The following is a 22,160-nucleotide window of genomic DNA, read 5'->3' as shown; positions in this document are numbered from 1 at the left end:
GCCATCAGTTGCTCCTTATCCATTGAGGCACTAGTGATGGTCTGGCAATTTTCTTTCCTTCTGTATGTCTATGAAACAGGGAGAGAAGGAGCAGGGCAGCTTTGGAATGCCTGTTGCTTATGATGAGACCAGCAGGAGACAAAATACACAAAAACAGACACCCACATAGTATATCCATGTACCATTCACTCTATTACATTTGGCCTCTTTTTAAAAAAATACAGCTAAGTTCTTCCCTTACTTTGCCACCCCACTGTGTTCCACATGCTCCTCTCTGCCACCCCACTATTGCAATTGCATACTTACCTTTTGAAGATCTCCAGCCCTCAGGAGTTCAGGGCAGGGAAAGAGGACAGGCCACTCCATTGCTGAGCCACATGGCACAATCCCACAAGTGGCTGTCTTTTTTTGAATGACAAATAATGCTGGTGAAGCTAAGGCTGGAATTAGCAAGAAAAATAAACCCTCTTGGTTTCCTTTTCTTCACTAACACTATTGATGGTGGCACTGGCAGACCTAAGGCTAGCATTAGTGAGGTAATGAAAATGAGAGTTTTTTTCTTTTTTTGCTAACATTAGGGAAGCTAATGCTAGTTTTCATTTCCTCACTTACCCTAGCCTTAGCTCGACCAGCATTGGCATCATTCGTGTTAGTGAGGAAAAGCAAACCAAGAGCAGCTTTTAATAGCTTCTTTGATAGGTTCTGGAGTCTTTCTGAGGTTAGAAAGTGGAGACATGAATCTCAACAAAACAACTTCTACTTCGCCCCATATTGGAAATTTGGAAGTCCCATGAGATAGATACATAGATTGCCATATTTAATATGTCGCTTAAGAGTAACTTCGAGTAACAAATGGGGCGGGGGAATTATTTAGACATGAAAGATTGACCAGGTTAATGAATCATCTTTGACCAAAAACCTTGCTCCTAAAATCAAGTCTTTATCCTACTATTGCAACCACAGAACACTAAGTTAGAATGTTTTAAAATCATGATTTGTTGAACATGCCATAATAGTTTGGCTTGTACATCATACTAAGATATAATGAATAGGTTCATGCATTGCATTTCATAAAGCAAAATTAAGAGCTGTATGTGAACAGGGCACTGACACAAAGGATAGCTAAGTTGTTAAAGCACATGGCAGTATTTTCTGGAAAATAGCTTGTATTAATCTCACCCTACCTGTGGCACTCCAGATGGCTCTAAACTGGCTGTGTTGGAGAAAGCTGATTTGTACAATTGACAAATGGTAAAAATCCTAATTTGTTTAGCTTAACCCTTTGGGTTGCAAAAATCCAGTTGACTATTAGTTAGCAGTGCAGTTATAGGAAACCCTAATTCTCTGCTACCAACTTTTGGTCATCTGGACTTGTGCAGTCTAGAATTGGAAGTCCCATCACTGCTTGCATTAACATGGTTAGAACATTCAGAGATTGAAGTTATGACATGCTCTGCTCATGCTATAATTCATTCTAAGAACATGTATTGCACAGATGAGGCTTTTTACTAGCAAGCAAACAATGGAAGAAGAAAAAAGTAAGACCTAAGGGAAAAAAATATTTCACCGCAGGTATTCCAGCAGAAGTTGGGGAATCAGACATAATGGAAATAGATGACTTTGAAATTCTAAAATTCTATGATTCTGGAAGTTGCATATGCTATTTAAACCTTAAACTTTTCATTTATATTATATTTCTGAAACACGGCAGTTTGCTTCCTTTGCTTCTATTGCTGTTCCCCCTAAGCTACATGAACTATTTCCTTCCTCATTAAAATGACATGGCTTAAATAGCTATAAAGCACAATGCTGCCCTTGAAAACCTGGTTTAGATCCTTTAGATTTCTCCCTAGGTCTCAGCTGTTAATTTCTATAGAGCTAGTTTAGCTATTGGAGGAGATAATTGAAAATACATTTTTTTAATGAGACAGTTGAATCTAGAAGACTAACCTGCCCTGGGAGAAGGTGCAATAGATAAATACAGTACACATAGAACAATTCTCCTAGTGGGTTTAACAATGTTGTTGGATATGAGTTTCTTAGTAGTACATAAAAGAATATATAAATGGACAATTGTCAGTTAAAATTAGTTATTTGGCATCAGTTCTTCCCTGCCATGTTTTTCAATTAATGTTGAGAATGTATGACAAAAATGGGCAAAACAAAGTCACCAGGATAGTGGCTTGTATACCCTATTGGCCTATTGGCTAAACTAACTAATTAAGACTCCAGCAGTATCTGGAGAGCCATGTTTCCAAGTCCACAATTATGTGATGCATTACCCAACAATAACCTTTAAAGATAATGAATTATACTATTGTATACATTTTTAAGGACTAGAGTCTGATTCATCAGCCCCTTCAGGGACCAATTGTATGAATGGATGCACACAGGTATAAACTCCTCTTTCAAGATTTTTAAAAGATAGAGTTATTGACAATGAAAAGTTGTGCCTATTCCAGTGGTGGCGAACCTATGGCACGGGTGCCAGAGGCGACACTCAGAGCCCTCTCTGTGGGCACGCGTCGCCCCAATCCTAGGCCTTCAGCTGGGTTTTATAAAACCTTTTCGCTTTAGGCCTCTGCCACCATGTGTAAAAAAAAAAAAAAAGTTCAATCAATCAGTCAATTTCAACTTTTTGCAGGAAAAAAAATCTTGCAAAGTTGGAATTGATTGATTGAACTTTTTAGTCCCACCCAGTCTGCCATTACCATCGCAGCCACGCCAACCCAATGGGCACGCCCACCCAATGGGCCACACCCACCTGACACCCGACGATGCATAAGTGGTTTTGGGTTGCAGTTTGGGCACTCGGTCTCTAAAAGGTTCGCCATCACTGGCCTATTCCATTAGAGTTTAAGTATAGGCTTATATTGCTGTCACTGGCCACAAACGTTTCTTTAAAAATGGTTCTGCAGCCTGAAGTGATGTGAAAAAAGCTGCCCTTCCCTTGGTGAGATTGTAGTTTGTTTTTAAGCAAAGCTCTGTTAGATGACCTGGAAGTTGATTTCTATCTGCTATCTAGCCTCCCCAGGCTTTCTCATGTCCCCTTCACAACTAACAAATGCAAGAAAGGGTTAGTAGCTTGTGACCCTCTGCTTGTAACAACTTGCCCAGAGGCCAGTGAGCCAGGCAGTGTGACGCAGCCCAGAGCTTTAAAGGGTGGGAGCGTCTCTGCCCTCGTGTGGGAAAAACATCAGGCAATAGTCTGGTTCCTGAAAAAGAATCTGTTCTTTAATAAACCTTCAGCAAAAAGCTACAGCAGGAGAATGGGAAACAGAATGGAACTAAGAAGTCTAAGTCAAAAAGGGTTGTAGAAAAAGTCTATAGCATTACAGTATATACGGTAATATACTATATAGTCTATAGTATTATAGAGAGAAGGCATAATATGACTGAGTTTGTTTGAACAATACATTGGCTATAGTTTGGTTGGGAAACCCAGGCTTTCTCGTTTAAAACATACAGTAGTTTATAGCTTAGCCTGATGTGTAAAAGCAATTTATTATGGTTTAAATGTGGCTTAGTACGATATGTGTTTTTAAGCAGACAAATCAAAAGGAAAACAGGTAACATCATACAGTTTCCTGAATGGTAAAGTTCATATGACCAAAGATATGTTTTATGAATGGCTTGTGGGGTTTCATAAAGAGTGTGAGATGTTATGATTGAAAATCTGCGTGTTCAGCATGGACAGAACTAGCAGTTCAGCTACATTTGCCACAGTTGTGGATAATCCACTGTTGATACATAGTTCTCATTTATTGACTGCCTTGTACAGTGACCATTTGCAATTACGACTAAGATGAAAAAGTAGCTATGTGACCATTCTTTGTATTTATGACCTTCATAGGTCTATAAATCAAAGGAAAGCTGAAGAAAAATCATAAGCACAGTTGCAGTTTTACTTAGTAATCGTTTTGCTTAATGAACTTAATTGCTTTGGTTGCTATGATAGCTAAACAAGGACTACCTGTAATTTTATTAGAGCACTACCAGGTTTCTATAGGTCCTGGGTAGCAAAGCCCAAGTTGGGAGGGCCTTGCCAAATCTCTGAGTGGGCAGGAGTCCTGCAACTGGCAGCAAAGGAATTGACAGGGGTATCCAGGCTGATGCGCCAATTCCCTAAAAATTAAACCTTACATTTGAGGGTTAGATCCTTTTTGCAATTGGTGATGGCAATTGGAATGTTTCCTTCCAGTGTATAGAAGTATGCATTCTCTTATTAATTATGGTTTTAAATTATCTTTGGCATGTAACTTGGGCCATAAGCATATATTTCACTGATAAAAGTTTTACGCTTATATTCATATCAAAGATTAATTAAATCTGGTGGAATGAATATATGGGTATGTGAAAAATTGTCCAGTGGTTTCTATATCAATCTACGTCATTAAAAGGTTTTACCCACACATAAAAGACCTTTGCACCATCCTCTTTGTGGCCTTTAGCTTTTGAAAAACTAACTTTGGGGAAAAAAAGATCCCTGCTCACAAGCATAATGTTTCAAGGCATCCTGTGAGAAAATAAACAGAATCCATGCAAAAGGGTCCTAACATCCTCCAAATTGCTAAAAAAGATGGGAGGTTCTGTTGATGAACAGAAGGCAGAATGTAATATTTCCTGCCCTTGACACAGTCCAAATATTTGCTTAAATTGAACAATGAACAATGAGGTGGCTAATCCATACAGCACTAGGGCCAGTCTCTATTAGTTTATGTCAACATGTATGAGGGCATCAATCCTGCAAAGCCACTTTCACATTATGTGGTCCTGCTATCCAGTTTCTTCTAGCTCAGCCACAGTTCAACTCAAATTATAAAATAGAAGCTTTGAAAGCACAGGGGCAAACTGCATAAGTGTTTTGGGTTGCAGTTTGGGCACTCAGTCTCTAAAAGGTTCGCCATCACTGGTCTGAGGAGTAGAAACATTGCCATGTAGAGTACTCTATTTTGTTTCCTCAATAATGGTTGATGTTCTCCATGAAGACCATGAACAAACTAAGCATGATATTTGTTGTATGTTTTGGTTCTGTGATCTTGTCTTCTCTTTTAGAAAGAAATAGGCATGAAGCAATAAGACCAAATAACCGCCCACAGAAACTAGGGACCAGAAAATGGATTTTAATTGCAATTTTGATGTGCCTAAGGTTTAAATGCTCCACATCATTATGCTGGATAAGAATGATAGGGGGGCAAATGTATTAGCAGGCACATACTTGGAAAGAAACTATTGAGAAAAGATGCTCCCAACTCCTATCCTTTGCTGGTGATCTAAAAAGATATAAATGGTACCAAATGCTGCAGAGAGATCTAATAGGACCAGGATGGGTGCAATTACAGTTTTACATAATCAAATAGCTTAGTCTGAATGAAAACTATAAACTTAATTCATGTATTCGGTAACTTGTAATTATGATTCTTGGATATTTGAATATTAAAAAATAGTTACATATCTTCTTAATAGAAGAAGGTACATCATATCATGCCAAATTCTACATTTTGTGTTCTATGGAGCTGCATAGTAAATGTTTGTCTCAACAGATGAAATTAAGCGTTATCTTCTCTCCCTTTCCTATATGGAATGGCCTTTATATAAGCTATACAATTATAAACAGAGCTGGCACAAAATAGTACCATGTAGACTGTTGAGTATTACTTGAATCCTGGAAGAGTCCTCACCTTCAGATATGGGGAACAAGCTAGATTAAGGAATGGCCTCCATTTTCCAATATATCACTTCTGTTCTATGACAATATCTATGCTCTGAAGCATTTCAAAGGTGCCTCATTCTACCTAATGCATAAACCAGCCTTTTTCTTTCGTGTTTTTTTTTGTTTGTTTGCTTGCTTTTTGCTGCATCACAAATATTCAGGAAAGATTACCAAATCCAAAACTAACCCATTTTTTTCCTATATAATCTTTATAAGACAGCCAATATTAGAAAACTTTAAGATTCTTTTTGAGATAAAAATATGACCTAGTCCAACTGAGGATGAGTGATAAGATGAAATCCATTCTGGTTGTAGCTTTTGCTTAATGTAGCCAAAACAATTCCTCTGGGCAAAGATTCTTGCTCATATACTACAACTCATGGCAATCCTTTCTAGGTTCTTACCAACCTAGAAAGCAGGAGACTGTGGGTTCTAGTCCCACCTTAGGCATGAAAAGCAGTTAGGTGACTTTGGATCAGTCATTCTCTCAGCCCAACCCATTTAGCAGGAGAAGGAAAGAGTATTAGGTATATTTGCTACCTTGAGTTACTTATAAAGTAATAAAGGAGGATAAAAATCAAATAAATAAATAAGCCTCCATAAGAAACAAATCTAATAGAATCTATATTTAGAATTATAGTTGTAGCAAGGAGGTTTTATTTTTTCCCAAGAACATTATATTAAAAGGATAAGGTTGACTTACTACGAAGATATTTTAAAACTTAAGGTTCGTAAAAAAGAGTTCTCAGTTTGCCTCACTGGGTCTCATACATTGAGTTAATGGTACACATAAAAAAGATTGAGTGGACACAAATATTTATGTGTGTTGACCAAACTGACCTTTACTAGGAAACAAGGTCAAAGCTAGTACCTCAAAGGTGTCCTCCCTCTACCAATGGGCAAGATTTACTACTGGTTTCTTACCAATCAAAACTCAGCAGAAAGTAAAACTGGCTATGTTTGGCTATAAAAGCCTACTAGAACTGGTTTCCTTTTTCACACAAGACAAGAAAAAGCAGCTCAGAAAAACAGCATCCATACCAAAACCAACAGAATAATGCTGCGGTGTTGGGAGTTTGTTCTGCTTATCTCTTGCTTTTTGTGTTTTTCCAGTGATGCCTTCCAAAGGTAAGACTATGTCTTTTTAGTATATCACCTAGTAATTGACCAATGTAACAACCAGATAACACATCAATAATATAAGATAAAAATCAAATGAAATATTCTTTCAAAACAGAAAAGCTTAAAATTACTGCATTGCCAATTCACTGCAAGTATCTGCTGCCATCTGGGGTCACACATTGGTATGTATCAAACCAAGCCAGCTTCAGGCTGTGTGTCAGCTAGTTGCAAAAAAGCTGGTTCACATACTGTAGCAGGGTAGCCGCAACTATACATCCCATTAATCTGACTGTGGGAAGCAGGGTGGAGGGGTTACAACAAAATGTATTAAACAGATAATGGGGGAGAAGGCTGTTGTAGAAAAGCAGGCAAAAAAGAGAAAACAGAAGGCCACATTCCACAGACAAAACCTCAATAGGCATATAATTAATTCTCTCTATTAATTTACTCTATTCACCTTTGGAATAGACTTTGTTGAGCAGTTCTATCTACCTGTCTGCCTTTCAAATCCTAGCCTTTGGGGATGCAACTGAATTTCATCAAGTCCAGAATTAAATTGGGCTATTTTGGACAGATTAATAAGAAACCTAAACTGAATTAACTCCTCCAAAAAAGCTCATTAGTAGCTCAGAATCTGGAGTAGACTTTTTTCCCCAGATATTGATACCTTTCTCCCCAATGTCTCTCTGCAAAAAAAGAAAATGTCAAGGTGAGGAGACACCAAGGAAAGAAAGAATAAAACATATTTCGATAACTGGGAGCTCTAACTGCTGAGTACACCCATTGGTTTTATTACAGAGATTCATTGTGCTCTGAAGAGGGTTGAAGTTATTCAGTGCAGGATTATGCTGAGATTCTATTTTTTTGCCACTTCTCTACCAGAAACAGAAAGTGCCACTTCAAACAAACAAAAAAGTTTGGGTGGAATTGGTCTGTGAGTCTTGGGAAGATGTATTGTTGAAAATGAGGGGTCCTTGGTACTCTCTGAGCTTGGTTGTTATGCAATAGTGGTGAATATCTGTAGCTCGGGTGTAGGATGAGGGTGAAGGTTCATTTTCCAAGCTTGTGGGTTGGTTTCCAAATGTTTTGTTGCCAGTCTGGGTAACATCTTCAGCAGCGTTTAGAGGATGTCTGTGTCAGACCTTGGTTGTTATCTTGCAGATGTTTCATTACTTAAAATAGGTAACACCATCAGTGCTGCATGAGCACAGTTTGAGCACTGATTTTGCTACCTAGTTTAGGTAATGAAACTTCTGCCAAAATACAACCAAGCTCAGAGAGTACCAAGGACCTCTCATTTTCAACAATACATCTTCCCAAGACTCACAGACACCCCCCCTTTTTTTGGGAGGGGATACTTTTTGTTTCTGGTAGAGAGAAGTGGCCAAATTAAAAAAATAGCAGGGAAAGCAGATAATAACAAGACCTGGCAATGGCTAAGAGCAGGAAAATTGAAGAAAGAGACCGAGGGACTAATTCTGGCTGCACAAGACCAAGCCTTAAGGACAAATGCATACAAAGTCAAAATTGAGAAGACAGCAACAGACAGTAAGTGCCGCCTATGCAAAAAAGCTGAAGAAACAGTGGACCACTTGGTAAGCTGTTGCAAGAAGATTGCACAGACTGATTACAAGCAGCGGCATGACAAAGTAGCAACAATGGTGCATTGGAAGATCTGCAAAAAATATCATTTGCCTGTAAGCAAAAACTGCTGGGATCATAAAATAGAGAAAGTCATAGAAAATGATAAAATTAAACTGCTCTGGGACTTCAGAATTCAAACAGACAAGCACCTGCAACATAACACCCCAGACTTAACAATTGTCGATAAGAAAGACAAAAAAGTCTGGATAGTGGATGTGGCAGTGCCTGGAGATAGCAGAATAGAAGAGAAAGACCTGGAGAAGATAACAAAATACAAAGACCTACAAATAGAAATAGAAAGACTGTAGCAAAAGCAAGCAAGGGTAGTACCAATAGTCATAGGCGCCTTGGGTGCAATCCCAAAACAATTGGAGCACCACTTGAACACCATTGGCATTGACAAATTCGCTATTAGTCAATTGCAAAAGGTGGCCTTACTAGGAACTGCTTCCATCCTGCGACGATGGAAACATCCACATCTGCCTATCCCAGGTCCTGGGTAAGGACTCGCTAGGTAGACAAAATGCCAAATCCAGTTGAACATCTGGCTGACTGTGCGATGATCAATAATAATAATAATAACAATAATAATAATAATAATGTTGGAAGGAACCTTGAAGGTTGTTCTGACAGTTCAGTGTTTTGGATTCAGTCTCCCAAAAGGGCTTCAGAAGCAGCACTCACTTTTTCTTAGCGTTGCATGTTTGCCATTTTGCATTCCAAAACAAGGCCTTATCTCTTCCATATTATTTATTAAAATAAATCATTATATGCTGAAGGCTTTCTCTATTGGTCTTGGCAGTAACTTGTCAGTTGTGTTTGTTGACTTCTGCATATATTGCAAATGTGACTGTATCTGATTCACCTTCCAGTTTACACAATGGTCTTTTTTCTACCTGTCAGAATTTCACTCAAAAAAATGCCCTCAATCCGCGAAACACTGCAAGAGATGGGCATGAAAGTGGCAGATGACCTTCCTTCTTTGAAGCACCATATCTCCTACCTTGATGAAGGGCTTCATAACAAAACAGCACCTACCATACTAACAAACTTCCGTGATGTAAGTGTGTTATATGTTCCGAAAGAAAGCAGTCAGCAAATAAAACTAGTCAAACATTTTATACAGATATTGATGGGATGAATTATGGTTTTTTTTCTCTAACAAAAATGTTGTTCTGCTCTTTGTTATGATCTGCCTTTCAGATGCAATATTATGGTGAGATAAGTATTGGAACACCAGCCCAGATCTTCAAGGTTGTCTTTGACACAGGATCAGCTAATCTTTGGGTGCCATCCCACCAGTGCTCCCCATTGTACAGTGCCTGTGGTAAGTTTTGGATACAACCGCATATGAGGATTTCTACCCTGAGGCATTTTGCCATTATGCATGCAGAACAAAATTACACAACTGGTATTTTTATTCCTATCACAATACACTGACATCCTAACATTGACTTTTCTTATCATTTGCACATAAGATTCTTGGACAATTACTAGCATGCAGCCATGAGTGGTACTGTGTGCTAAATTAATGACGGGTTATGAATAATAAGTTACCTGATATTTTAGTGTATTAAAAAATAGAAAAAAAACAATTTAAAAGGTAGCACTGAATGATATGACACATGATTTTGGATGTTAATGTTAATATAGAAAAAATGAGTACTAAATCATTAATATAATTAAATTTACAATATCTAGTGGTGCTTTGATGCGTGATGCTCCTCCTGTTTTCTCCACAACAATAACCCTGTTAAAGGGATGGGCTGAGAGAGAGATTGGCTCAATCTGACTTTCATGTTTAAGGCAGGATTACCACCTCCCAGCCCCTTATCTGAACATTTTGTTGCCAGGCTAGCTAACATCTTCAGCGGTGTTTAGGGGATGTCTGAGTCAGTGCTTGGTTGTTATTTTGCTGATGTTTCAGTTTTAAAATAAGTAATACCATCAGTGCTGCATGAGCAAAGTATGAGCACTGATGATGCTACCTAGTTTAGGTAACAGTAAACTATAACACTAAATCAGGGGTGTCAAACTCGCAATGTCATGTGACCTGTCATGACGTATTGTGACTTTTTTGCCACTGCCAGCAATGGGGTGGGTGCAGTTTTGCTATGATGCATCTGGCCCATGGGCCGGCAGTTTGACATCCCTGCACTAAATTATATTGCGACCAATATAGTATATGCTATACAACACGGAGCACTGAATTCAAAGAAAGAAAGAATCCTACACTTAGCTTGAATAAAATATTGCTTAAGCAGTCAACTCAGCTGGTCATTGATTAATCTACCCAGCTGCTTAAAAAGTGAGACATTTTATCTTCCCCTCCTTTCCCATTGGTTTGTTTATCTTCATTTCCCATGTACTTCAATGGAAAATAAAACTTGATTTTGGAGATCTCTCTAGAGAATTCTTCTCAGAACAATGATAGCAAAGCAACCACTGTGGAGCTTCTGCAATGGGTCAACGGAAGCTTGGTTCATGTGAAAAAGCTTTGTGTGAGGAGTGAGACTCTATTTCTCCATCCTCAGGGCTGTTCCATACAGCTTCAATTATGCATTTTCTCCTGTCCTTGAGATGGGAAGAAAGTACATTTTCCAGAAAACCCATGGCTCTACAGCCTACCTTTAGTATGTCTCAGAAGAGGTTAATAAATAGAGCTACAGTTAGCTTCTGCTCCTGCTGCTGCTATTGAAATCCATAGCAAACCTTTCAAGGAAACCATTGATGAATTTCTTTCAGGTGTGTTGGAGAAAACAATCCTTTTTAGTTTTAGTGTTTAGTTTTTAATGTTGTTAAAAACTTAAGTTTTCCCTACCCTTTTGTAAACCAGGGCCGCAACGCCTCAAATGGAAAAAAAAACCCTGCACCCTCTACCCATTTATATCTTTTTAGATCACCAGATTACAATACTCGATCTGTGGCTGCAGGTCTAGTGGGCAGGAAAATCTTTCCATACTAGTGGCTTTACACAGAAACTCAGGGCTGGGCTGGTTAACTTAATTCTGTTTTAAAAATATAAGCGAAAGTCTGTATAGTTCCCAGGAAGTTGGAGACGTCCCCCATGAAGTCATAGGATCTTACAGAATAACAGAAATGGGAGGAACTTTGAACGTCTTCTTCCAATCACCTGCTCGAGCAGGAGACCCTATGTCATTCCAATCTCTTATTGAAAGCCTCCAGTGATGGAGCACCCACAACTTCTGAAGGCAAGCCATTCCATTGGTTGATTGCTGTCACCGTTTGGAAATTTCTCTTTAGTTATAGGTTCCTTCTCTCCTTGGTTAGTTTCCATCCATTGTTTCTTGTCTTGCCTTCTGGTGCTTTGGAAAATAGTTTGACCCCCTCGTCTCTGTAGAAATCCCTCAAATAGTGGAACACTGCTATCATGTCTCCCCTAGTCCTTATGTCAATATGACCAAGGCAAAATAAGTTGTAAGGGAAGTCCTTTTCTCAGGCAGCCAAAGCAGAAATGACTATAAAGACACTGAATCCTGCAGCTGGAATGGTTTAGATAGACCCACAGTGACCCAATTGTAACCTAGCATGTCACCAATCCTACAAAGACAACACTTTCATGACATGTAAGCGAATTTCCTTGTTTTCCCATGGAAAACCCCACTTTTCTACCACACTGTCTGGATGCACTTTCACCTTGCCTGAGCAGTGGGTTGGCAATGAGATGAAGGCTCCACCATAAGGATATCCTCTCTGCACAAGGTAAGTGGGGCATCTTCAAAGATATGTGGATAAACCCACAAAGGGAAGGATCCCATTCTCAATTGTCATGCATGTGATAGTATGCAGTGTTTCTCAACCTTGGCAACTTTACGATGTGTGGACTTCAACTCCCAAAATTCTCCAGCTAGCAATGCTATAGGGAAGAAATGTTTGAGAGGGATTTTACCTTAATTGCATTATGTTTGCCTGAAGATTTACTGTTGTAGTTTGTAAGTTTATGTGTTTACCTGTTTAAATATTGTACAGTATGCCTTTCTGAAATCTATATGATTCTTACTTCTTTGCCAGTAAATGAGGTTGACATTTAAGACACTTGTTCCTAATGCCTGAATTAATGTTCTACATATTAATATTCTTTCTTTCTTTCAGTCGCACACAATCGTTATGATTCCTCTGAATCAAGTACATACAAGCAAAATGGAACTGAAATTGTCTTACTATATGCCCAAGGATATGTTAAGGGTTTCCTTAGCCAGGACATTGTCAGAGTAAGTGCTAAGAGGATGATAATCATTTGAACTCCTGAAGGAAGAAAACAGAGAAAGTGCTTTCCTACTGTCTGGCAAATGCAGGTTATTCACGGGCCTTGAAAATTGGACCAGGGGGCTACAAATAAGGAGGCTCTCAATTGTTTGTACTGTGGCACTTTGACCACATTCATCCCATTTGTACTGTGCAAGACCTGTGGGATGCCAGACTCACTTATCACTGAAAAGAAATCACTGGAACTTTTACAATTATTCTTTTTTTTTTAAAGGAACATACAGGTTGAATACAGGCAAATGCATTGCTACCACAGTAAATATATAAAGAGGCATACGTCTAAGAATATCCAGCCAGTTATAGCATCAGGCTGTAATAGAGCTAGATCTATGGTGATGCAAAAAGGAGAAAATCATATAAGTAGCAATCCATTTACATTTACTCACATAATGCCAGGCCAGCATGTACAAAAATGCAGTTTTAATAAAACATGGCACTAAAAGATAACGACAGGTCCCTTAGTGACTTGAACAATTACTGGGATTGATGCAAAAATGACTTAACTGTACACAAAAGTATATGTGGGTGTCTGTGAGTGAGGTGGGGGGGGACAAAGATAAAGAAAGAATTACGAGTTATTTTTATTCAACTCATTGTTCCACAGCAGTTTGTTCCTTTGTGTGTACTTTTCTCTAGGTTGCTGATATTCCCATCATCCAACTCTTCGCAGAAGCTATAGCACTACCTTTCAACCCTTTCATGTATGCTCACTTTGATGGAGTGCTTGGTATGGGCTACCCCAAGCAGGCCATTGATGGGGTTATCCCAGTTTTTGACAAGATAATATCCGAAAGGGTCTTGTCAGAAAAGGTCTTCTCTGTCTACTATAGCAGGTCAGTTTTGTTAAGGAATATAAAACCCACACTTCAAATTACTGGGATCAATGCATAATTTGATTGTGCTTTAGGTTCATTGTCAGAGAGTAATTATTTTTTCAGAAAATGTCCTATGCATAGATATGCTTGATATTTTTTGAAGACAACACTTGGATGTGTCCCTTAACTTGTCCCAAAGTTCACTAATATTCAATCCTAGAGTGTTGCCTAAATACCAGTGTCTGAAGCTTCTTTTAATATTTGAATGGGGGCTCACAGAGTCCTTGGCTTTCGCCAGAGAATACGACTGCTTTGCAAAAGGAATACCTTTTCAGGATTAGCTTGAGTATTTTTGTTGGAAATACTGATTGCTTCAGAAATCCTGGCTTAAAAGCAAAATGGCTCTCCTTCATAGGTTTTTAGCAACAAAGCTCATTAAACCTTGTGCACAAAAGTGAGCAATAATAAAATGACTGTTTTGTGATTTTTTTTCTTTGGCCTAGAAACTCACAGTTGAACACTGGAGGAGAGATTATCCTGGGTGGCAGTGATCCCTCTTACTACACTGGAGATTTTCACTATGTCAGTATTAGCAGAGAAGGCTACTGGCAGGTTGATCTTAAGGGGTAGGTTCTGTGTAATGTCAAAATAATAAAATCAAGACCCAAAGGGGGAGTCAACTAAAGATATGAAACATTAATTGCATTTTGGAAGTCAGCTTTTCCCAAGGTGACTGTCTTTTATGAGATGCTAACAATAAGTTCCTCTTACAAACTATTGTGATATGCAGTTCAGAGGAATTCAAGACTTTGAATGCCAGTTTTTTTTCATTTTGACATATATGAGGCTTATTCTTCAAAAGTACAGGAATGTCTGAACACTCTTTTGCTTTCTCTGCAGTGTTTCTATAGAAAATAATATAGTAATTTGTCATGAAGGATGCACAGCAGCTATAGATACCGGCTCTTCCTTTGTCTCTGGACCAGCCAGTTCAATATCTGTTCTGATGAAAACCATAGGAGCTACTTTGGTAGAAGAAGAAGATGTAAGAAATCCGAGCATAACTTTCTAAAACTTTGTCCTCTGTTCTAATCATGGGAAAAAGGAATTTAAAAAAAACAGCAATGAGATATGAAACGCATTTGATTTCCAGTCTTTTTCATGTAATGTCCAGGTTCCTTAGTGTTTAAATTTTCAAGTGTCCAATTTTAGCATTTTTCCCTTTTTGGGAAAAAAAAACTTCATTGGTTTACTCAAAAGTGTAAAGCAAAGTTGCTTAAGAGAAATCTAAATTAAAATCTGGATAGGAAGGAGAGATTCCCATAGGAATTGGAAAAAATATTTTTAGGTGGTTCCCCATCTTGATAACTTCTCGATAGTGATGGGAAAAACTGGGAAAAGCTGACATAAGGCCTTTTCCTATTACTTGAAGCACTGTGACTTATAACATAGGAATTAAGACTTTCTGTCCTATATTTCCTTTATTCTCTCACAGTATGTCATTGAATGTAAAAAAATTCATTTGCTGCCTGATATTTCCTTCCATCTTGGAGATATGACCTACCCACTCAGCAGTTCTACCTATGTTCTCAAGGTAAGATCTGGAGCCAGGAACAAATATGGGTGAACAACGTTTAGATAAAACTTGGAAAGTGAAAGGTGTAAAAAAACAAATTTTGGAGGGATTTTTGAGAGCTGGTGATTAAATCAAAGGTGTAACAGCCATCGGGAAGCAGATCATGATACTGCATTAGTCAGGCATTACTCAGGCATCTTGCTGATTTACTTCCTTTTGGTTGCATTGTTTTTTCTGCAGCATTCAAAATATGGGAAAGAGCTCTGCACTTTGGCATTCTCGGCTATTGACATTCCTCCTCCTTTCGGCCCTCTCTGGCTTCTGGGTGCAACTTTTATTAAGCAGTACTACACTGAATTTGACCGGCAGAACAATCGGATCGGTTTTGCTACATCGTTCTGACAAGTCCCATTTTGGAAGATGCTCACTTTTGAAAGATTGAACTTTGAAAGAGAATAGCTTGATAACAGATTCTATTATACAGTAAACATTTGTGTCCTTTAGTTGTAACATTTTGAATCATTTCTTTCTTAATTACAAAGGACTTTTCAGTTTATTTTGCATTTAAACTTATCTTTGCTTAGCTTCATCTGCTGGATGAATCATTTTGCAATGTCATCATGGCATGGATTAGTATCAAACTAATTTTCAAATATTAGCCCTGTATGAAGAAGATGGTTTAGGATACAGATGTCACCTGCCTGTGATGTCTCTCTTCATTTTGTTAGAAGTGTCCTGCAGAGACTCCAGAGTGAAACTTCATCCTCCTACTGAAGAGAACTAAAATCTTTTGGTTCTGCCTATATTCTGATCATAACATTAAATGGGCTTTTTCCCACTTTGTGACCTTTTTCTTCAGAAAGATAGTATTATAGGAAAAGAAAAATGTATTGCAATGCATGAAATGTGGCGTAATTGTTACTTGTATATAAACCGGATAATCACCGAGAGATTTTATCTTCCTGAAAATAGTACTGCTTAAGGCAGCATGAAGCAAAAAAGAGTGCTTTTCACAATAATTTTATTATTCTTCAAAATGCTACAATTTTTCACTTTTTTTGTTACAGATTGAAAAATCCATTACTTTGAAAACTGAAATGTTTTCCACTAGTTTTAGGTTGGGTCATTTCTGTATAACTAAAAAAGAGCATACAGATTTGCATAATATATGCATGTGTGCTTTCTATCCCTCAGGAATGAGCAGCAGTCTGGATTCAAAGGGCAAAATGTGATTCAATGAACATATGAATCCAGGCTTAACACTTGATAGGAATCTCTTGAAGCAGCTTTGCCTTTTCCTGGGACCAAAAAAAGCCACACAATCCTGGAACAAGATGAGTTTAGTTTAAGGTGTTCTCAACAGTGCTATAAGTGTACCCATATGTTCTCAGAATGACATTTTACCCTATATCCACATCTCTGCAAGTACAGGCAAAGATGCATATACAGACTTACATATATTTATGAACAGTTCCTAACAATTTACATACTCTTTAATTTTGTGCTTATCTTTAACTTGGATATCCTCAAATGAAACACTGTCCTCCATAAACTGTGCTCTATATGCAGTCACATGATGTTTCAACATGTATCACTCCTTTTTATCTCAAGCTTTATTTTAATATTTTTTAATTTAATAAAAAATATCTATCTATAAAAAAGAAACAGAAGACTTTTGTGAAGATCTTTTATCTTTGTTTTTTGGTAGTTTTACGCTGAATATGCCTCATTCCACTTTCCTTGCCTCATGGAGGAAAAGATTTTAGTATTTTTATATTTAAATTTAACCTTTCCCTCAGTGAATGGGGACTTCAGTCTTGCAATCTTATACTGTCCTTTTACAACCAGAAATGTCCCCAAATCCCTGGGAAAAGATATATGATCAGCACAGATTTAATCACATTCACAGGGGCTTCCTCCGCGGAATCAGTTTTGCTGTTATAGTGGAAAGTCGGTTATGTTCAAATTAATAATGGCCATTTGACAGGTCACATAGTCTGCAATGCCCATCAACCAAACTCAGTTTGCAGATTTAAAGGAATTCCTTCCATCAGTTTGAGAGGAAAAGCTGCCTCTCTCTTGTTCCCTGGAATAAAAGTTCAATTATTTAGTAATAGAAATATAGAATGGCTTTTCCAATAGTTCTTGTTCATCTTCCCATCCAAGAATCTCTTAGATATTATTCTATAAGCAGCTATCTTGCTGCTATGCACATACCTGCCTTTAAATAATGATGATCTCAGGTTGGAGGGGTTTAGCTGGCTTTGATTAAGTCCAAACCAACAAACCAGATTTTACACCCCAAATATGGTAGGATGTAATTCTCCAGAATTAAATCACTGCTGAGTATTTCTATCACCTAAACCATCCATTATCACCTCTACCAATAAGTGACAGGACAATTTCCTGTCTGCCAATGTGTATGACATAGAGATGATTTTGGAAGGAAGCCACTAGTGACCTTCAACCAAGAGTTATTAACAATTTACACTATTCCCAACAAGGCAATTAAGCAAACTGAGCCCCACAAAGAAAATAGGACAATTATAGCAGTTTTAATTAAAGTTATTAGACTCATTCCATTTTAAAAAGGGAGGGGGGAAATCACTCCCTGCAGCTTGATGACACTTATTCAATTAATTGAGTTTGAGTTAGTTAGCTGGATATTTAGGAAAGGAGATTTTTTTTCTCTCCTCTGTAGAAAATCACATACTGTTAAGCGAAATTTACTTCAAAGTATTTTTTTTTTGCAATATGTTAACATTTTCCTTACTAAAGTTTTAGTGGTTACAATATATTGAATCTTGTTCCCACAAAAAACTGTTGAGGATAACCAGCTTCTTGCCATTTCCTCTTTAAATGCAGGTGATGTTCACCCATTATATTTCTCTACAAACAAATAAGATCCCTGTTATATGGAAAATTAACATGCTGGACAGAGAAGAGGATTTTAAAGAAGGTGGCTATTGATAGATCATCAAAATAAGGACAACCAAACTACAGAATGAAAAAGGAATAGGCATCTGCATCTGATGATAAAAATACAGATACATTCTGGCATAATTGTTATTTAAATAAACGAATAACAGAATTCATTATACTGAGGAAGACTAACATGATGGCCACCTTTGAAACTGAGTACTTATGGCAAACTTCAGAATGCATTTATATTTATTAGATTTATTATATGAACATGAATAACCATTTGCAGAGTAAGGCATCTAGACCAAGGTATTCTTTAATAGGTCACTTGTTGAAATTTTTAATGTGTCTGTTTTCTATGGTCATAGATTCAGTCATGGGAATTTTTCCTGCTCACTCCTCCAAGTGATACAGACCAAAAGACACACATTAAGCACATCTTCTGTTGCTTCTGAAAACTACTAGGTTTCAATCCACTGAAAATGGGAGCTTTCAAAAAACTGAACTATTTCAATTGCAGTTTACATAATTGAAAACATTGACCATCAATAATAGGACCACGTGCTGCTACATTACTGTTGACATAGGTCACTTACCTTTAGGACACTTTTCACCACTCCAAAATAGTTTCCTGATCTATGTAATTCCACGTATTGTTTATATTTAGCAGCTGAAATTATTTCTACCTTTTGTAAAAAAAGATCTGACATCTCAGATTTCTATTGTAAAATTATGAATCACATCTCTTTTCCCACTGACAAGAAATCTTGCTTTATTGCATCTCCCCAAATTCAGCTTAAGTACGATTTTATCTATAGGTCTTTTAAGGAAAAAGATGGCTCAGCAGCCACTAACGTATTTATTATGCCCTACAAATATACACCATCCAAATAATTCTACTTCAAAATACAGCTAGGATTGATCTGGAGTGTTTTGACTGTAAATCGTACCATTGTCTTCACTCATATTGTAACCCACAGCAACAGAGCTAGAGCAAAACTGACAAGATTTATCTCTGTAACTATTTTATGGTTGAAATGATGGGATACTATTAATTTTTCTTTTTTGTGTAGGGCAGGGGTGTCAAACTGCCGGCTCGCAGGCTGGATGCATCATAGTGAAACCACACCCACCCCATTGCTGGCAATGGAAAAAAAGTCACGCTATGTCACAACACATCACGTGACGCTGTGAGTTTGATACCCCTCGTGTAGGAGGAATGGGCTTGACAGAATTGTTTTTGTGGATCCAGGACTGTCCTCTTTCCCTTCACAAAGAACAAATGCAATAGAGGTAGTCCTTGACTTATGACCATTTGTTTAATGACCGAGTTATAATATCTTTGAAAAAAGTGACTTAAGACTGATCCTTACTTATGACTGTTGCAGCGTCCACATGGTCACATAACAATTAATGCACTTAGCAAGATTTGGCACAGATTTACAAAAAGTTGCAATGACCTGGGTTCATATGACCTTTCCAGGGTGCTCCAAGTCTCCAAGCTGAGCATAGAGGAAAAACCCGGTTTGAAGCAATCAGATTTCCTACTGTCCTATGAGATTCTCAGTCATACAGGTCATGGTTGTCCCAAAGGTGCTATTTCAGGAGGCAACTGGCTTTGTTTTTCTTTGCACTACTCAGGTGACCCTGAGGACACAGATAATCCTCCAGATGACCCCAGGACCCTCTAAAACAGACATGTCAAACTTGCGACGTCACGTGACATCATGCGACGTATCCGACCTTTTTCCCCATTGGCGGCAATGGGGTGGGCACGGTTTCCTGGTGACGCATCCAGCCCGTGGACCAGCAGTTTGACACCCCTGCTCTAAAAGAATGCAAACGACCAGCTGTCTGCAAGAAATATAAATCCTTCCATTCCCCACCATTTAGTCAGAGCTGAAGAAGCTTCTTGGGTGAGAAGCGAAAAGTCTTCAAAGAAAAACAAGAAAGTCCAGTTGCCTCCTGAAAAAGCACCTTTGGGACTACTGTCCTATGAATGACTGTGGAAGACCCTGCCCAGGGAGAAAGGGGCGAGAGGCATGCCTGCATTCGCTAAAAGTGAGCATGTTACCAGACCGTTTTCATCCTACGGTAATTGTTCTATAAACAAAATGGTCAGTGAAGCATATCAGATTGTATCCATGGCAGAACCTGTGTCACACTTTTAACCACTAACACAGCTAAGGAATAATTTAAAGTTTAGGTATGGGAGGGAGGAGGAAAAGCATGCTGTGCTGGAGTTAGGATCAGGTGTGAAAATGATCTTGGTTTGACACACTAACCGTTACATAATATTTATTTGAATCAGGACTGGGAATTCCTCTCAACAAGCTTGGCATGCTTTGCCTTTAATTGCATGACAGCTAAAAATTAGTCTGATAATCTCCACCTGCACCTACATGCAGTTGAATCCCTGTTGAATTCTTGCTTGTCGCTCACAAACCACTTAGCTGCCTGACACTTAAGTATATATATATATATATTTGTGTGGAAGTTGCTCACCTGATATTCCAATCCATGGTTAAATGAATATTCATTGAACTCAATGTTCTGAATTTGCGCCATTCCCTGAACCCTAACCTAACCACGCCAGCAGGGTTCGCACGTCAAGCTAGGCTACGAGGCAGTTGGCTTGTTTGTGGCTCAGAGCAACCTGCTGCGAACACAAGCCAGAGACTGCAGCCCGAAAAGCACACATCCGGGTGGACACTTTTTCCCTCGTCGGTAATTAATCGTCGCAGCTCTTTCCCCAACCCCTCCCCCGGCGTCTTAGATCCAGAAACTCCCGGGAGCCGAGTTGGCGTGCGCCACTTTTGCTTGGAAGCGCCAATCGGGGGCGTCCGCTAACAAGAGCGCTGGGAGCAGCACTTTCTTGGCGGGCTCCGCCGGCGGCGGCATCCTCCACCTCCTCGCCTGGCTAGTGTTCCTCCACTCGCCCTCCAAGTGCTTCTTGAGGGGCTGCTGTGGTCTGGCGGCGAACGATTCCTCCCTCTGACATCACAATCCGGGCAGCCTGGATGTTCCAATAAGAAAGGCTTGCTGGGGGTGCGGTGGGAGGAGGAGGTAGCGGTGGCGGCGGCGGCGGCGGCAGAGTGACTCATGGATTCCTATCGGGGCTGGCTCCTCCCCTCGCAGCCCCTTCCCATCTCCTCCACATGGGCGACCTCGCAAGCCTCTCGTTGCTGAGGGGGGTGGAGTTGCTGGTGGGAAAGGCTGCTCTTCCGTTTCCCTAGCGCTGCCTTGCACCTGAAGCCAGCAGCGTGGTGGCTGAGCTGCCGATGGGGCATGGAGGGAGCGGAGGAGGAGGAGGAGGAGAGCGCGCGCGTCTTCTCCGGCTACCCAGCCGTCCGGCGTGTCAACATTGCAGTGGATGAGACTAATGTCCTGCCGGGGTCTCTGCAGCTTATCCGAACGCTCAGACCACAATGGGAGACGGAGCGAGTTAAAACCAAGGTACAAAGGCAGAGAGAGAGTTCGCAGAGTTCGCTTGCAGCCGGGGGCAAAAACGCACCGCTAGGGCGAGACTCTTCGGCATCTTCTTGTAGGATATCGATGGCATTGAAGAAGAAAGAACAGCGAGGGGCGTGGGGGGCGGGATCGGTATGCAGGAAGCGCGATTCACCTCTTAGGTGGTTGTGGGGTTTTTTTTTTGTTTGTTTGTTTTTTTAGGAATATTCAACAGGTCGAGATTGGGTTTGGTAGTGCGAGACTTTCCCTATTAAGATGGACCAGCCAGCACCTTAGCTCTTTCCTTCAAGCTTTAGCTGCACATCTTCCACAGGAATATAGTAATTTAACTCACCCATTGGATTCTCTGGTCACTGTCTTATAAAGGTGATCCAAGACTGGGTCTTTTCCACCCTTTCTGTACATCATGTGGGTTTGAATCTTTGACCATAGTTGGGTATGCAGAATGAGGTCCTTCAGGCACACAGATTATGATCAGGACGCTGTTCTGAATGTTTAATGGATAAAACACCCACTTTGTTCTTTATGATCTTTAAACACCAGCTGAATGCTATTTCCCCCACCAAATTCACCTGATGGTTAGAAGGAATTGATTTTTAAGTGGATAGAT

At 39.3% G+C, this 22,160-nt stretch overlaps 2 protein-coding genes across 6 annotated transcripts in view; both read left to right on the top strand.

Moving 5' to 3' along the window:
• The first annotated feature begins 6,728 nt into the window (after nucleotides 1–6,728).
• On the top strand, nucleotides 6,729–15,620 carry REN (renin). The gene is made up of 9 exons (XM_039340701.1): nucleotides 6,729–6,841; nucleotides 9,383–9,539; nucleotides 9,683–9,806; nucleotides 12,593–12,711; nucleotides 13,403–13,599; nucleotides 14,085–14,207; nucleotides 14,482–14,626; nucleotides 15,077–15,175; nucleotides 15,398–15,620. Exons 1-9 carry the CDS (start codon nucleotides 6,771–6,773, stop codon nucleotides 15,557–15,559), a joined length of 1,197 nt encoding a protein of 398 aa, XP_039196635.1. The 5' UTR covers nucleotides 6,729–6,770; the 3' UTR covers nucleotides 15,560–15,620.
• A 5,713-nt stretch (nucleotides 15,621–21,333) lies between these two features.
• Nucleotides 21,334–22,160, top strand: part of ETNK2 (ethanolamine kinase 2) — a 29,788-nt gene continuing 28,961 nt past the window's right edge. For all 5 annotated transcript variants that reach the window (XR_005556397.1, XR_005556394.1, XR_005556393.1 and 2 more), the window contains exon 1: nucleotides 21,334–21,535. Coding sequence is in view for 1 of the 5 variants with exons in the window: in XM_039340714.1 (XP_039196648.1) it covers nucleotides 21,368–21,535 (168 nt within the window). In the remaining 4 variants the exon portion in view is untranslated. The remainder of the gene's footprint in view (nucleotides 21,536–22,160) is intronic.

The sequence above is a fragment of the Crotalus tigris genome, unplaced genomic scaffold (genome assembly GCF_016545835.1).
Source record: "Crotalus tigris isolate CLP2741 ecotype Arizona unplaced genomic scaffold, ASM1654583v1 scf7180000017550.10884619, whole genome shotgun sequence".
Taxonomy (NCBI): domain Eukaryota; kingdom Metazoa; phylum Chordata; class Lepidosauria; order Squamata; family Viperidae; genus Crotalus; species Crotalus tigris.
This window is presented reverse-complemented; position numbering and strand designations above follow the sequence as displayed.